General features: G+C 39.6%; 1 protein-coding gene across 2 annotated transcripts in view; it reads right to left on the bottom strand.

Annotated features, from left to right (window-relative positions):
- CDH11 (cadherin 11) overlaps positions 1-16,788 on the bottom strand; it is a 188,232-nt gene that overhangs the window by 39,671 nt on the left and 131,773 nt on the right. For both annotated transcript variants that reach the window (XM_003417081.4, XM_010596699.3), the window contains exons 4-7: positions 15,475-15,769; positions 11,862-11,981; positions 8,630-8,797; positions 3,605-3,792 (exon numbers count right to left, since the gene is read on the bottom strand). In XM_003417081.4, coding sequence (XP_003417129.2) covers positions 3,605-3,792; positions 8,630-8,797; positions 11,862-11,981; positions 15,475-15,769 — 771 coding nt within the window. The remainder of the gene's footprint in view (positions 1-3,604; positions 3,793-8,629; positions 8,798-11,861; positions 11,982-15,474; positions 15,770-16,788) is intronic.

Below are 16,788 nucleotides of genomic sequence, written 5' to 3'. Positions count from 1 at the left end.
TGTGACATTATGTTGACAAATCAGATCGCCCTACGATGGCAACCCTGTGAAATGTTATGTGGCTACATCTATATGCAGGTGGACAGAGAATACAAGGAAATAATCAAACATAGAAATTGTTTCATTCAAATATGGAATTTCAGAATATTTCTTTTAAAATGCCCTCCAATGAGCTTTCACACTGCTTTACAGTTTATTTGGTTAAAATAAATAGTTCAGAGAGTATGCTGCTAGTGATTTCTCTGGAATAGGTGGGTATCCTACTTGATCAAGGGTATGGTAGTGAACAGACTGAATTTTTCTCTCCATGTCTAGCAAAAAAAACAAACAAAAAGAATTGCTGTGGAGTCAATTACGACTCACACACACACACCCACACACACACAAACCCCATCCCATTGCTGTCAAATCGATTCTTACTCATAGCAACCCTACAGGACAGAGTAGACCTGCCCCATACGGTTTCCAGGGAGTGGCTGGTAGATTCAAAGTACTGACCTTTTGGTTAACAGCCATGCTCTTAACCCCTGTGCCTCCGGGGCTCCTTACTACTCACAGGCCCCCTAAAAGTCTTATATTAATTTTGTGCTGGTTCCTCTTCAGCTAAACACATAGAGATTGTCTGAATACCCCAAGGGCAGGTTGTCTCTATATTGTTCACCATCATATTCCTGGTATACTAAAATGTGAAATAAATGAATGATGTTACTTCCTAATTATCTCATGAATTATTCTTCTTCACTACCATCCCACTACTACTTTTCTCAATTCCTTGTAATTTCTGTCTTGAATTTCAACAACAGTTCCCAGCTGGCCTGGTGGCAGCCATCTCATCACCCTCAAGACTGAACACACTGCAGTTTCCTAAATGAGTCCTATTTCCATTGATTCCAGTCTTTCATGAGCTCATTTATTCTGGCTGATTTACCCTTTTTCTCCTTACTTATCTGGCAAAACTCTACTCATCCATCAAGATTCAGCTCAAGAATTGCCCCATCTAAGAAGGAGTCCATGCTACCGTCATCTAGCAAGTAGAGGGCACAGATCAGCCCCATACAATAAGGAATTATCCAGCCTGAAATGCCAGTACTGCCAAGGCTGAAAAACCCTGCTCTATTTTCATTCTTTTCACTTAATTGTCCCACTAAGTAGAGATCACCCTGTGACCAGGACTGTCTCTTCAACTTCAGATTTCCAGGACCTCAAAAAGGGCCTGCCTGATAAATAAGTATTCGACAACTCTTGCTTGAAAAATAGGTAAATGAATTAACATATCAATGGAAAAATTATATTAAAGACTGTTTTTAAAAAGTAAGAAATACTTCCACGATAACTATATACTCTTTTGCTATTAAGCTGTATATAATGATTTCCACAAGGATTCATCACTTTCCTCTGTTAAATTTACCTCTCAATTTTTGGGGGGGCATGTTTGGAACTTTGTGCTACAATGTTTTACAAATGAAATAACATCTTACTCCTGCTTTAAACCTAAACATCAATGCTTTACAGAGAATTATTCTTTCGCCTGGAATAAACACACTGAATTAGGGGGGAAATGTGCAAACTAATCATATGCAGACAGCTCATTTGTGATGTGTGAGTTCCACGGAGTGATTTAAATGTTTCAGGATTTTAGAGACACAGTGTGTGTTTATGCCCTGAATGCACTGAAAACAAGTGACAACCTTAGCATAACCAACTACCTAATTACGCCATCAGCAGAGGAGGGGAGGCAGGAGTCGCTGGTGTCAATGCTCATATGTCAATGTCAAGCAGGAGGGATAGTAATATTAATTAATGAGGTACTTTGACAGCTCAATGCTACACACGATTCACAGCTACTTTTCCTGAGGAGAAACCAGAAGGAATAACTACCCAGTCCCTCGCCGTTCATGATCAGGTTGCCTCCATCTGACCATTCATTGTCACTAATGTTGACTTTTCTAAGTCTCCAAAGTTCACCCCAACCTCTATATCCTTCATTTTCTTTATTCTTTCCTAACAGTGTCACCCTGACCTTCTCTCTGTTCCATGTCCCATAATATTTCTCCCAAACGCAACATAGCTTTAAAACGGTCTAAAAGGTCAGCTTCCGAGAATACATTTCTCCGTTCCCCTCCCTGAAATGTTCCTCCCAGGGCCTGCCTCCTTCCACCTCACCCTCAGCCTCCTCTCCAGCTCCTGGCCCCTTCACTGATTCTTCAAATTAATATTTTATCAGTGTTACAGTCCAATCTTTTCCATCACACCAAGGAGCTTAATATTCATGCTACAAAACCAAGTTGAAAATGAATGCTTGATTAAAACCAAGGTAATCCCATCATCCGATTCAGATTTAATGCTCCATACACTTTGATGATGGAGAGGTGTTGATTTCTCAAGTGGCGAATCAGGTGGGAAAGCCGTTTCGCGAATATCCTATAACTGTTTCTCCACTTGAAAGCGAATCCTAGCTGGCTCTCCTTTATAAACCATTACTGCCCCAGCTGTTTCTGAAATGTCTTGATAGAGAAGTTGCTCCATAACACCCTAGGTTTGAATTCCATGCCTGCGGATTGTTAGCTCTCTGGCTGTGACTGAGTAAACTATTTAATCTGCCTGAGCCCCAATCTCCTCATAACTCAGTTGAGGTATTATTGCCCATTGAGATAATAAAATCCATTTTATATAATCTTTATAAAAAAAATAAATTAGAGGACATTTGTAAGAGGCTCAGGCTGTACCTGGCCAATAGCCAGTATTGAGTAAACGTTAATTTTTTTTAATGGTTGTAAGAATATACGCATATATAATACAACATTTGTCAATTTAATGTTTTTCACTACTATTTAGTGACATCAATTCCATTAATCATGTGCAACCATTGCCAATATCTTCTGCCGAATTTCCATCACCATAAACAGAAAGTCAATGCTTCGTAAACAATGCTTCCTTTTTCTGCTTCCCTCACATCCCTGATAACCACTAATAAACTTTGGTCTCTATAAAATGTTAAAACAAAACAATAGCAAATAGGAAACTCTTTTTTTTGTTGTTTTTTGTTTTTTTTTCCTTGCGATGCATTAAATCCAGGAACACATTTACAGTGACGGTCTAGCTGCCTGTGGAGGAAGGTTTCTTATTGTCATTTCCGCAGGTTCAGATTTTAGAGAAAAGCATGCAAAGATATGGTTTATGTTGAACAGAGGTTCCAGCAATGTAATAGGCCTTGAATGCTTGAGATGGGGAAAGCTCTGAGTAGCTTACATTAACAGACTCAGCTTGGCAGAGCTAAAGGGGGAACTCCATAGACAGTCAGGGCTGTTTTTCCAAAAATCCAGGTTTATCTAGCTGTCCTTCATCCCATGGGAAATCCATGGCAGAACATACAAGCACTAAACAGCAATCTCAGCCAGGCCTGGTCGACACCTTTGGCCAGGTCCCTGTGCAGTTACAGAGAGGAGTACAATTCCCTTACCTCACCAGAGCTCTGCTGCAAAGCCAGATAAGCCGCCAGGTACCATAGACCCAGTTCTTAACTTTTAGCTCCCTGTCACCTGCAGCATCCCCTTGGTAGAGCAGACAAGGTTACTGACAGGTCTGACTCCTTACCCTAACTCACCTTTTTCAGCTTCACCACGCCCTCCTGGGTCTCATAGTCTGTTGTGATTTCAAACAATTCCATACCGTCTCCATCAACAATATTGTATGTGACTAAGCCATTTTCTCCAATGTCTGGGTCTTTAGCCTTCACTCTTCCTACTTCCTCCCCCGGGACGGCTGCTTCTGACACAGACATCTGGTATACGCCTAGAAGAAGAAGACATCTATTTTTTATTTTCCCTTTTATTTGGCAGCTGTAAGACCTTAGGCGTCATTGAATCCCAATAAATTTCTCAAAGGGTTTGAAATTCAACTTTCTATTGATTGAAAACATGAAAGAAATGAATGGATGGGAGGAAGATCCCACATGGCCTGCTTGTCAAAGAAATGCATTCTACAAGGGTGACGAGACAATAATGGGGTCTAAGGTAAAATGGTGGGGTCACCTGTCACATGTGCAGAACAAAAACAATGCTTAGGCACATTCCCCAGCAGGAAAAGATGGAGGCCCATGTATGCTTTCATATGTTCAAATAGTTGAGACCTCTTTCCATGCCTCTAGGATGGTTCAAGACTTAATTTCCAACACCCACTATGGCACTTTCAACCCAAAAACCAAACCCATTGCCATCAAGCCAATTCTAATTCAGAGTGACCCTATGGAACAGTGTAGAACTGTTACATAGGGTTTTCAAGGCTGTACTCTTCAAGGAAGTGGACTGCCACATCTTTCTCCCATGGAGCAGCTGGGGGGTTGAAACCAGTGACCTTCCAGTTAGCAGCCGAGTGCTTAACCACTGTGCCACCATGGCTCCTATGACACTGCCAGGTACTCGGAACAACCCTTCTCTGTTCAAAAGCCTTGAATGGTTCTATATTAACTTTGAGATAAAATGTAAATCATGTCTTTCAAGGTCATGCTCCCTCTACTTCTGTATTTGACTTCTCTCTTATTTCACATCCTTTACCACTCCACTAGCATCACTTTATCTGGAAAGGTCTCCCACAGTGTGGCCCTTCTATATATATATATATATATATATATATATATATCAAACCTTCTGCTGTTGAGTTGATTCTGACTCATAGCAACCCTATAGGACATGGTAGAACTGTCCCATAGAGTTTCCAAGGAGCGCCTGGTGGAACTGAACTGCTGACCTTCTGGTTAGCAGCTGTAGCACTTAACCAATATTTCACATATATATATATAATATTTGTCAAGAATCTACTATGTGCCATACACTGATCCAGCTCTTGGAGATTTAGTTGGAAATTAAATAGTTAAGATTCCTTTTGTAATGAGGCACATTAGAAAAATAAATAAACAAACAAAAGGATACACACCTGATGTCATTGTGAGGAAGAAGAAAAATAAAGGAAGGAAAGTGGTCAGAAGCTGGCGCCAGACTGGGCACGGTTTTGTTCTGTTACACATAGATCACCATGAGTTGGAGCTGACTTGACGGGAACCAACAAGGGGTAGAGGGTAATGAGAGAGAGTAAGTGTTTGATTGTATGTGTGTAAGTGTATGACCGCAAGTGTGATGGTGTATGTGTGTCTGAGTGTGTGTGAATGTGTGTGGACATCTGAGTGTATGAGGGTGATAGAGTATGTTTGAATATTTGTGACTGCATGTGTGTGAAAGTGTGTGTATGAATGTATGAGATGTGTGTATGTGTGAGTATGTGCATGGGTGCACATGAATGTCTATGTTAAACGTGTGTGTGTATGTGTGAGAGGGAGAGGGAAGGAGAGAGAAAGGAAGAGAGACCGATTTTGAAGGGAGTAGTCAGAGAAGGTATCTGTCATGGATTGAATTGTGCCCCCCCAAAAATATGTGTCAACTTCGCTATGCTGTGATTCCCAGTATTGTGTGGTTGTCCTCCATTTTGTGATTTTTCTATGTGTTATAAATCATAATCTCTGCCTGTGGATAAAGAGGATTAGGGTGGGACATAACATCTTTGTGCAGTTCACATTCCTGACTCAATGTAAAGGGAGTTTCCCTGGGGCGTGGCCTGTACCACCTTTTATCTTATAGGAGATATAAGGAAAAGGAAGCAAGCAGAGAGCTGGGGACTTCACACCACCAACAAAGAAGCACCAGGAGCAGAGCATATCCTTTGGACCTGCGGTTCCTGTGCAGAGAAGCTTCCTGACTAGGGAAGATTGATGACAAGAATCTTCCACCAGAGCCAACAGAGAAGAAAAAGGCTTCTCGGAGCTGGCACCCTGAATTTGGACTTGAAGCTTACCGGACTGTGAGAGAATAAATTTCTTTTTGTTAAAGCCATCTACTTGTGGTATGTCTGTTATAGCAGCACTAAATGACTAAGACAACATCCTTCAGAGGCAGGCATCTGAACTCCCCTGATGGGACTACGAAAACAATTATGTGACTACCTGGGAGATAAAACTTACAGGCAGAAGGAATAGCAAATGGCAAATATCCTGAGGTGGGAACACACTGGGTGATTTCACAGACTAGCAAGAAGCTAAGTGTGACCGGAACCTTGTGTAAAAAAGAGAGAGCAAATGCAGTTTGGGGCCCGATTGTGTAAACAAGAGCATTGTCAGAGATGGAAAAGACTTTGGGTTCTTTTCAGCATGGTGTGAAGCCATTGGAAGGTTTTCAGCAGGGGAGAAAGATAATCTCATTTCCATATTTTAAAAGTATTCAGTATGAAACAGAATATAGAGAAGCAAGGGCCAGAAACCTTGCCTCTACTCTGTCCAAGCTAAGTGGTCTTGGGCAAGTTACTTAATCCTTTAAGTTTTAGTTTCCACTTACATAGATTTTATCAGTCCTCGTACTTTGTCAAAATTTATGTATATTATTTAATTTCGAATAGTTTCAGTTTGGATCCATAGTCAACTTAATCTTGCCATGCCCTCCATACTAAAGAACTAATGGGAGGTGGGACTCTCTCTCTCTGCAGCTAATTCCCAACTTACGTGAAGGTTTGAAAAATCCTGCATTAAAGCTGATTTTCTCAAAATCTTATTCAAGTTCAAGGCTATGAAACTGGTATCTGCACAGCAGCAATGTAACTTTACTATATGATCAATAGCGTATGAGCAAGAGCAATAATAGTTGCCTGCTGATAATCATGCCTGGTCTTTTCCTTCTACATATCAGACAATTTCACAGTGTGGATAATGGAATATGCTGCTTTTCAGAGTGTTATGAGAGCCTTAAGCTTATTGGGGATGGTCAATTTTGTGTCTCACTAGGCAAAGTACTCTTTCTCCATTTCTCCTGGGACATTGTAAGAGCTGGTAGTTGCCTCATCTTAATGCTTCTCTCTAGATACCTTTGTGTGACCATGATGCCTTCTTGGAGCTATGTTTAGTTGCCTTCCTTGTTCCCTCAACCTTTTGAAACCATTATTTCTTTTAATTTCTGCAACAATAGTATAAATTTTGGAAAAGTATCATACTACCCCAGATAATAATAATAAACAACATTTATTGACAACTTATGCCAAGTGTCATTGTAAGACCTTACACTGTTCATTTCATTCTAGTAATAATCCTATTAATTAGGTACCATCGCAGGTTATATTTTCCAAAAGTGGCCACATGACTTTGACACTCCTCCCATCAAAAGATGGGGTCTACATTCACACTACTTGAAGTTGGGCAGGCTTATGACTACAGCAGAAATGATACTATGTGTCTTCCCAAACCAAAAAACCAACCCTGTGCTGTTGAGTCAATTCTGATTCACAGTGACCCCATAGGACCCAGTAGAATTGCCCCATAGGGTTTCCAAGGAGCAGCTGGTGGATTCAAACTGCCAACCTTTTGGTTAGCAGCTGTCTTAGCTATCTAGTACTGCTATAACGGAAATACCACAAGTGGGTGACTTTAACAAAGAGAAATTTATTCCCTCATAGTCTAGTAGGCTAGAAGTCCAAATTTAGGGTGCCAGCTCCAGGGAAAGACTATTTCTCTCTGTCAGCTCTAGAGGAAGGTCCTTGTCATCAGTCTTCCCTTGGCCTAGGAGCTTCTCTGAGCAGGAACCTCAGGTCCAAAGGACCCACTCTGCTCCCGGTGCTGCTTTCTTGGTGGTGTGAGGTCCCTCTGTCTCTCTGCTCACTTCTCTCTTTTATATCTCAAAGAGATTGCCTTAGGACACTATCTAATCTCGTATATCTCATCAATATAACTGCCGCTAATCCACCTCATTTCATCACAGTGATAGGATTTACAAAACATAGGGAAATCACATAAAATGGTGGACAATCACACAATACTGGGACTCATGGCCCAGCTAAGTTGACAGATATTTTTGGAGGACACAATTGCAGCCAGTCTCTTAACCACTGTGCCACCAGGACTCCATGTCTTCCAAAGGTAGGGCACAAAATGCAATGAAGTTTCTGCCTGGCACCCTTGCAGATCTCACAAATGGAACCCAGCCATCATTTCATAAGGAGGCCAACTCACTCCATGGAAAGGCCCACGTGGAGAAGAACCAAGAGCCACCAACAACTTGCCAACCACTTGAGTGAGCTTTATTGGAAGTGAGTCATCCAGCTCTCATAAAGCTGCTCCTATTGATGCTTTAGGGCCAGAAACAAACTGTCTTTTCCAAGATTTGACCAAATTAAAGCCTCATGGTAAAAAGAAATGACTATTATTGTTTTAAGCCACTAGAGTTAGAGAAAGTTTGTTACATAGCAATAAATTACTGATTCATGTACTGGTTATTACATTCAGGTTAGGAATGAGAAAACTGAGACAAGGAAAGGATAATTAATTACTAGTATGACATTGCTAGTACTGTGTAAAGTGTCTAACAAGATAGATTTTCTATTTTCAACATCATGGACTTTTTTACTGCTCTCCTTTCTCCTAGTTCTACTCCACTTAAGTTTTATTGTTGTTGTTGATTTGTTTTGTGGAGAATGACAAAAAGTGTCTCCATTATTCCGGATGTCTTTTTGGAACCTGAGTGTGGCAGGAACGAAGCAGAAAAGACAGAGAGCAGGCCATGGCACCATTAGAAAGTGAAAGCCAAGCCCACCTACTTACTCTGTGGAAACTTTGGTGGGTTGTCATTGACATCGGTCAGTGTGATCGTCACTTTGGTTGTCCCTGAGAGTCCACCCATGTGTCCACCCATGTCCTTGGCCTGGATCACCACATGGTACTCCTCCTTGGCTTCCCTATCCATGTTGGGAAGGGCTGTTCTGATGATGCCTGCACAGGGGAGTAAGGAACAACAAAAAATCTTTAAGTTTTCTTTTGGTCCATCAGTGTTCATTTATGACAACACTATACAAAAAATTAATAAATGAATAAAGTTCTAGGCATTGGAGAGGCAAAGATGAATAAAACAGCCCCTACTCTTACAGAAGGAGTTCCTAGGTGGTGCAAATTGTTAACAAGCTTTCTACTAACCAAAAGGTTGGAGGTTCGAGTCCATTCAGAGGTGCCTCGGAAGAAAGGCTTGGAAATCTACTAAGAAAAATATGCTTCACTGAAAACCCCACGCAGCACAGTTCTACTCTGATGCACGTGTGGTCGTGGGGGTCAGAGGTGACTCGATGGCAACTGCTTTGGGTTTTCATTTTGCCCTTACAGAAAAGACACTTCTACAGATAATTATAACCAAAAAGCAGTCAACAAAACAAACAAACACACCATTGTCGTCCAGTCGATTCCAACTCATAGTGACCCTATAGGACAGCATAGTACTGCCCCATAGGGTCTCCAAGGAGTGGCTGGTGGATTTGAACTGCCAACCTTTTGGTTAGCAGCCAGTCTCTTAACCACTGCACCACCAGGGATCCAAAGTAATTATACTTGGTTCATAATATACCTTTTTAAGCAGATATTGATAATTATTAACATAGCATTAAAATTTAATTTTTTGTATGTTTCATTGTACATACAAGTAACCTCACTGAACTCAAATGTAACACTTAAAGATCCCAAAGATTGAAATACATGAGAGTCCACTGCATGGATTTCCATGACTAAATCCTTGCTTTTGGACTGCCAGCAGGATCTTTCAGAAGTCTATCACTGCATGCTATTCTTAGAAGCATTTCTAGGGTTCTTATTAGATTAAAAGTTGTAGGCATATATTTAATGCAATACATTATAATTTTAATATTAATTTTAAAAATAATAAGCCAAATGGGTTAAAAATATATACAATGCTTTAAAAAAAAAATCTTACTGTCTGGTATCACCTATCACTGACAACAAGGATAAATGACTGACTTCCATATGATTGTGGGAGCCTGGCTAGATTCCTGCCACATATAAGCTTTTTCTCTCTGTAGGTACAGTAGCGTTTATACTAGCAATATAAAAAAAGGACTATAGAAACCTTAATCCCTTAGCCCTTTCTCACTCCTTAATGTTCGTATGACTCTAAGCAACACCCTTGAACTCAGTGGGCCTCATTTTCCTCATCTGTTAAATAGTCCGATAGACTTACACCAGTGATTCCTGACTTTAAGTCTCTGAGACAAAAACATTGCAAGTAGAATCCTCTACCAATTTTTAATTTTTCAAAAGTCTAGATGAATCTAACATTTACCCTTGGTAAATGTGGAAAGGCTAAATAGCTAATGACTTTGATGAAATCAAAGCAAGTAGTTCCATAAATCATGTTTCTTATTTTTTTAATAATTTATTTTTTATTTCCATTGTTGAGAATATACACAACAGAACATACAGCAACTCAACAACTTCTACATGTACAATTCAGTGACACTGATTACGTTCTTAATTGTACAACCATTCTCAGCCTCCTTTTCTGAATTATTCCTCCACCATTAATATAAACTCGCTGCCCCATAAGCTTCCTACCTAATCTTTCAAGTCGCTGTTGTCATTTTGATCCTATATAGATAGTTCTTTGAAAACACACAATGCTCAAGGCAGACATCCTTACTACCTAAGCTAAACTATTGTTTGGTTTGAAGAAGACTTTGCTATGAGTCAGAATTGACTCGATGGCACTGGGTGGGTAAGAAGACTTCAGGGGACATTTTGTGGTTTAAGGTTTTAAAGATTATCTTAGGACAATAGTTCTAGGTGTTCATCCAGCCTCAATGACTCCAGAAAGTCCGGATTCCATTAAATTTTAAATTCTGTTCTACATTTCCTTTTGATCAAGACTCTTCTAAAAAATTTTTTCTAGAGAATCTTTAATCAAAATGTTCAGTAATGGTAGCCTGGCACCATCCAGTTCTTCCAGTCTCATGGCAAAGGAGACAGTTGTTCACAGAGGCAAGTAGTCATTCACCACATTTTCTCCATAAAATATGTTTTGAAACAAAGTGACCACAAATAAATGAATATATATGTAAATGAACATTATATCGACTCAAGTAAATGAACAAAATACCTGATTGATAAACTGTGTGTGTGCATTTGATAATTTTTAATTATAAAAATAAATGTACATTATTTGTAAACATCTTTTAAAAACACTGTGGAAAAAAGAAACAGGACCTTGAGATAACATTGTAGACTAGCAGTTTCACTACACTAAGAGGATTCTTTGGTCAGATTTGGGATAAATTAAGTTAAATTGTTTTGGCTTTTGTTGTTACATGTTTTTTGGTTTGCATTTGTTTTCAGTAGCAAATTCGCAGCACCTTCTTTCTGGATGCTAATGTCCGCTAAACCAAACCAAAACCAAATCCGTTGTCATCGAGTCAATTCCGACACATAGTGACCCTACAGGACAGAGTAGAACTGCCCCATAGGGTTGCCAAGGAGCAGGTGGTGGATTCGAACTGCCATCCTTTTGATTAGCAGCCTGAGCTCTTAACCACTGTGCCACCAGGGGCAGTCCGTTGGGAATCTATAAACACAGTGGAAGTGATTAGAAACGTGGTACCTCATAAGTATACTTTACCATTAATACCCACCACCTGAGCTCTGCAGAGCAGTCTAAAAGCATGCTCTGAAAGCTGCCAGTTTCATATAAGCCCCCAAGTTCTATGGCCTCTTAATTTTGATCCACAGATAAGTCCTTCTGGCATAAAAGCTGAACTTTAGGATTATATTTGTTATTGTGACATTGTGAGATAATGGATGAAACAATCATAAATATGGTTTGCTGAATGCCATCTCTATATTCCAGGCACATGTATAGTATCCAATCCTCACACTAGTCCTGTCAGGTATGCCTTATTATGTCCTTTTCGCATTTGAGAAAACTGAAAATCAAACAGGCTGAGTAAACTGTCCAAACTCCTGATTACAATGTGTCATAGATCACAATGACATTCCACGGTACCTGTCTGTGCTTCCACTGAGAAGTAGGGCTGTCCTTCCAGGATACTATACACTAACTTGGCACTATTTCCATAGGTGGGGTCATCGGCATCTGAAGCTGTCACCTGGATTACCGACGTGCCTTAAAAGAGAGATAGATGAATTAGCAGTATCCTCTCAGCTTCTCAAATGACATTCTGGTTTGCAAAGTTTCATTTTAAAGTTAAAATCAGAGAGAGTATAGCCCCGTAATTATTCGACATGCTCTCATTTTCCTGGGATTGAGGAAAAAAAAAAAATCTTTTTTTTTTCCTTTCTTTCCTTAACTTCTGTAGTTTAAAAATGAGCTTTCTATATTCATGTCTACCCTGCTATGCTTGGTAGTTAAAATAATAATATGAACATTATTGCAAAAACATTCTAAGGCCCATGCAATTAAAATGCTCAGTATATCAAATAATTAAATAAGAATCTTTCCAAAGAGTATAATAAATGACAATTAATGATAAATTGCTTTTCAGGAAAGGACAGAGTGCAATCTTCCATCTGTAGTACAGCAATAAATACATCATTTTATTGTTGCTTTGTATGTAATCAAATGGCTGCTAATACTACGTTTGAATTAATTTATGGCTATAAATATTTGGCAGAACGTTGTTCCCTACTGGCATGAAAATTGCATCTTCCCACCTCCGATAGGTCTATAACCATATAACAGAAACCACCAGTGGAAAGGTGGTGAAATATAAGGTGAGCATTCATGGGTCAGAAGGAAAGGCAACTGGGAACTAAAGGGTAAATGGGGAACCCGTTTTCTTTAAAAACCTCTCTTCCTTTCTGGTCACAAGTAATCAGGGCGTGTTTGGGATTCAGAGTTGGGGAGACAGGAAGCAGGACGGGCCAGCAATTAAGTATTCGATTACTAATGAAAAGGCTAGAGGTTTGAATTCACCCAGAGGTGCCTCAGGAGAAAAACCTGGAGATCCGCTTCCAAAAGATCACAGCTATTGAAAACCCTACGGAGCACGGTTCTACTCTGATACAGACACAATTGCCACGAGTCTGAATCACTTGTGGGGAACAGCTTTCCGGTTTTTTTTTTTCAAATGTGCCGGGCACTGTGTTGGGCACATACTTCATCGCAGAGATGTATTCTGCCAGCATCCATCTGCTGGCATTTTTTTTGCTGGCATGTTTTTTATATCCATTGTACTTGTGAGGAATTGAGTGGCGGAGGTTTAAAATTCTGCAATATATTTCATAAAGTCGGCTGTTGCCAGATTTAGGAGTACAACCCCAATCCAGGAATCCACAAAACCAAAACTCTTTCCATGACGTTATCAGCAGAGGAGCCTCTGACTAGCCTTTAATTTACAGAGTTGTAAGTTATTTTCACGTGGCATAAAAAAAAAAAAAAAAGTATATATTTTTTCTAGTGTTCAGTAATTCACTATTTCATGCAAACAGTCTTTTTTGAGCTGTTCCCAGGTGCCAGGCTCTATTCTAGGCACTAGAGATTTATAACCCTGAATAAGCTCTATGTGCTACCATTGGGAAATGATTCATTTTTTATGCTTAATTTGTTTCTACAGCTCTGCTAAATCCATTACAACTCTTTGTTTTTACATCTATTTTATTTAACCCTCACCATAATTTGCATTGTCCTCATTTTATGGATGACAGAAGGAAAACTTAGCAAGGTATAGACGTTATCCAGATTCATGGGGCTGGTGAGAGGCACAGCCATGATTCAAACCCATACTTTCTGACAGCAAAGACCATACTCTCAAATGCCAGAATAAAAAGCCTGGATGCTATCTCTAAGCAACAATGAATCCCCAAATGTGGAAACAATGAATATTCCCCTTGATTGCACTTTTTGATGACTGGCCTTCCCCCGGACTCAGGTCTTACCTGACATTGCTGTCCTCTACTTAGGGATTTTTTGGTATCTGTTTCTCATTAGAATCCCCGGGTGAATACTGAGAGCCTGAAGGACCAGGCAGGGCAAGTGGAAGAGATGAAGGCAAGAAATGATTCAGCCTGGCTTTCACAAAGAATGAGAAGAGCTTAACTTTTCCTGAAGAAGGAGGAGGAGGAAGAAACTGTTTTCTTGCATAAGAGGCTCTATATGCAAAGTGGAAGGAGCTTAGCATTCTAGAATCACTCTTGCATCTTTTTTCTTCTGTTTTTTATTGTGCTTTAGACGGAGGTTTAAAGAGCAAATTAGTTTCTCGTTAAACAATTAATACACATATTGTTTTGTGACATTGGTTACTAACCCCATGATGTGTCAACACTCTTCCCTTCTAGACCTTGGGTTCCCCATTATCAGCTTTCCTGTCCCCTCCTGCCTTCTCGTCTTTGCCCCTGGGTTGGTGTGCCCATTTAGTCTCATTTTGTCTTATGCAATTGTCTAATCTTTGGCTGAAGGGTAAACCTCAGGAGTGACTTCAGTACTCAGTTAAAAGGGTGTCCAGGGGCTATACTCTTGGGGTTTCTCCATCTCTGTCAGACCAGTAAGTCTGATCTGTTTTTGTGAGTTAGAATTTTGTTCTACATTTATCTCCAGCTCTGTCTGGGACCCTCTATTGTGATCTCTGTCAGAGCAGTCAGCAGTGGTAGCCAGGCACCATCTAGTTGTGCTGAACTCAGTCTGCATCTAACTTTCTTGAGCAAGTTAATTTCTATCCCTGGTGCCTGGTTTTCTCATCCACGAAAGGGGTGGTTTAGGCCTGATGATCTTTAAATTCATTTGAATGCTAATTCTCAGACTCATATAACCAGACTTACTCCCTGATCAGAATAGCCCTACTTACTGTCTCAAGGACAAATCATTCTTAAAATATGAGATGTTTCTCAAAAGACCACAAGTACGTGTATTCTCTAAACCCAAACAAATGGTACTACCAGCAGAAGGAGGCTAGTTGAAGAAATCTTATAGAGAATTGCCCTTTGGCAACACAATGTGTTTCACGTATGATGAAAACACATATCTACTTCTGATTTATTTTCACAATAATAAGAGTGTATTCTGGATCCACGTAATAGCTCTGATGACATTGGGTAAATTAGTTAACCTCTTTCTAGTTTGGATTTCTCATCGTAAAACAAGGCACAGGGACCTATCTCATTGCAAAGATTAATCGTTGTAAAGATTAAATGAAATAATACATATAAATCATTAATTAGCATAGTACCTACATGCAACAAATAATACGATTATTAATACTCATTGAACATCAATATGCACCAGTGACTGGACATGTATTATCTCTAATTCTGCAAAACCACAAATTAGTATTTCCATTTTATAGATGAAGAACCGAAGCCTAAGAGAATAGATGTGGCTGGTTGTAAGCCATATAGTTAATAAGCACAAAAGCCAAGGTTACCTGGATTTAATATGTTCTTCCCACTCTGTCATACTTCCTCATATTTTATAAGTTTAAGTTTTAAAAACTTCAAATTCATTTCAAATATTTGAGAGCTCAGCTATACAACTAAATTGTTGTTGTTTCTTTTGCCTTACAAAATACAGCATAAGTTCAACTTTTGGGAAAATGGGTAATGGCCCAACTATCCACAGAGATACCAGGCCTGGAGGTAGACCAGACGTCAGCAGCTATACGCACCCACATTGGACCTCTCTGGCACGGTGGCATAATAGATCTCATGCAGGAACTCAGGAGGGTTATCATTAATGTCCTGGACCTTGACAATGAATTCCGATGGTGGCTCCAGGGGTCGGTTGGTATCCCTGTCCACTGCCTGAGCCATCAGCGTGTACTGGGCTCTCTCCTCTCTGTCCAATGTCTTGGTGGCATGAATGTTCCCTGATTTGTCATCAATCACAAAAATGGTTCCAGCTCCTTCACCTGAGAGAATGTATTTAATGTTCCCATCACCGGAGTCAATATCGGAATGAAGCTAGGGAAAGAGAAATTGAGAACTGTAATTCCCTGACAGATGTACTGGGGAGCTAGAGGTTCACTTACATGCTGATAACCACAATATGCTGTACACACACACACACACACACGGAGACTTCTCACCCCAGTCTACAAATGAAGAAATGAAATCTTAGAGAAGATAATTGCCTTGGCCAAGGTTAAACAGCTGGCGAGCAATGAAGTCAGGATTCTAACTTTTTTTTTTTTATTTTAAATTCTTGATCTTATGCTCTCTCGTCCCCAGCACACATAAAAATATATATATATATGTATATATATATATATATACATATATATATATATATATAAACCTAACCTGTTGCCGTCGAGTTGATTCGGACTCATAGTGACCCTGTAGGACAGAGTAGAACTGCCTCATAGGGTTTCCAAGGAGAGGCTGGTTGGTTCCAACTGTTGAGCTTTTGGTTAGCAGTGGTAGTTCACCATAGCTCTTAACCACTGTGCAACCAGGGCTCCATATATATATACACACACACACATATATACACATATATAAATATATATGTGTAGATATGTTTGTGTGCATATATGTATATATATATGTGTTTTTATATATATATATACATAAAATAGATAAGAATATACATATATATAAATAGAATTATTTTGAAAGAAATGTATGCTTATTGTAAAAATATAAACAAAGATCTATGCAATAAGTAACTCTTACTCTCCTTTCTGACTCCCAGTCCTTCATTTTCCCCTCTCAGAGGTAGCCACTGTTAACCAGTTTTCCATGACTCCTGCAAGATATTCTATGCATATGCAAAAATACCTATATAGATACATGCATGGACTACTTTATTTTTTCACAGTTAAGGGCATAGTGCAGACATCATTCTTCATCTTTCTTTCTATAACAATAAATTCAGGGGCTTCCTTCCTATCTGTACATATAGTTCTGCTTCATCTACTACATGGATGTTATTACCATTTATTTTAGCTGTCCTCTTCCAAAGGACACCTAGGTTGTTT

Source organism: Loxodonta africana, chromosome 21 (assembly GCF_030014295.1).
Source record: "Loxodonta africana isolate mLoxAfr1 chromosome 21, mLoxAfr1.hap2, whole genome shotgun sequence".
Taxonomy (NCBI): Eukaryota; Metazoa; Chordata; class Mammalia; order Proboscidea; family Elephantidae; genus Loxodonta; species Loxodonta africana.
Note: the sequence above shows the minus strand (reverse complement) of the source record. Positions and strands in the feature narration are given on the sequence as shown.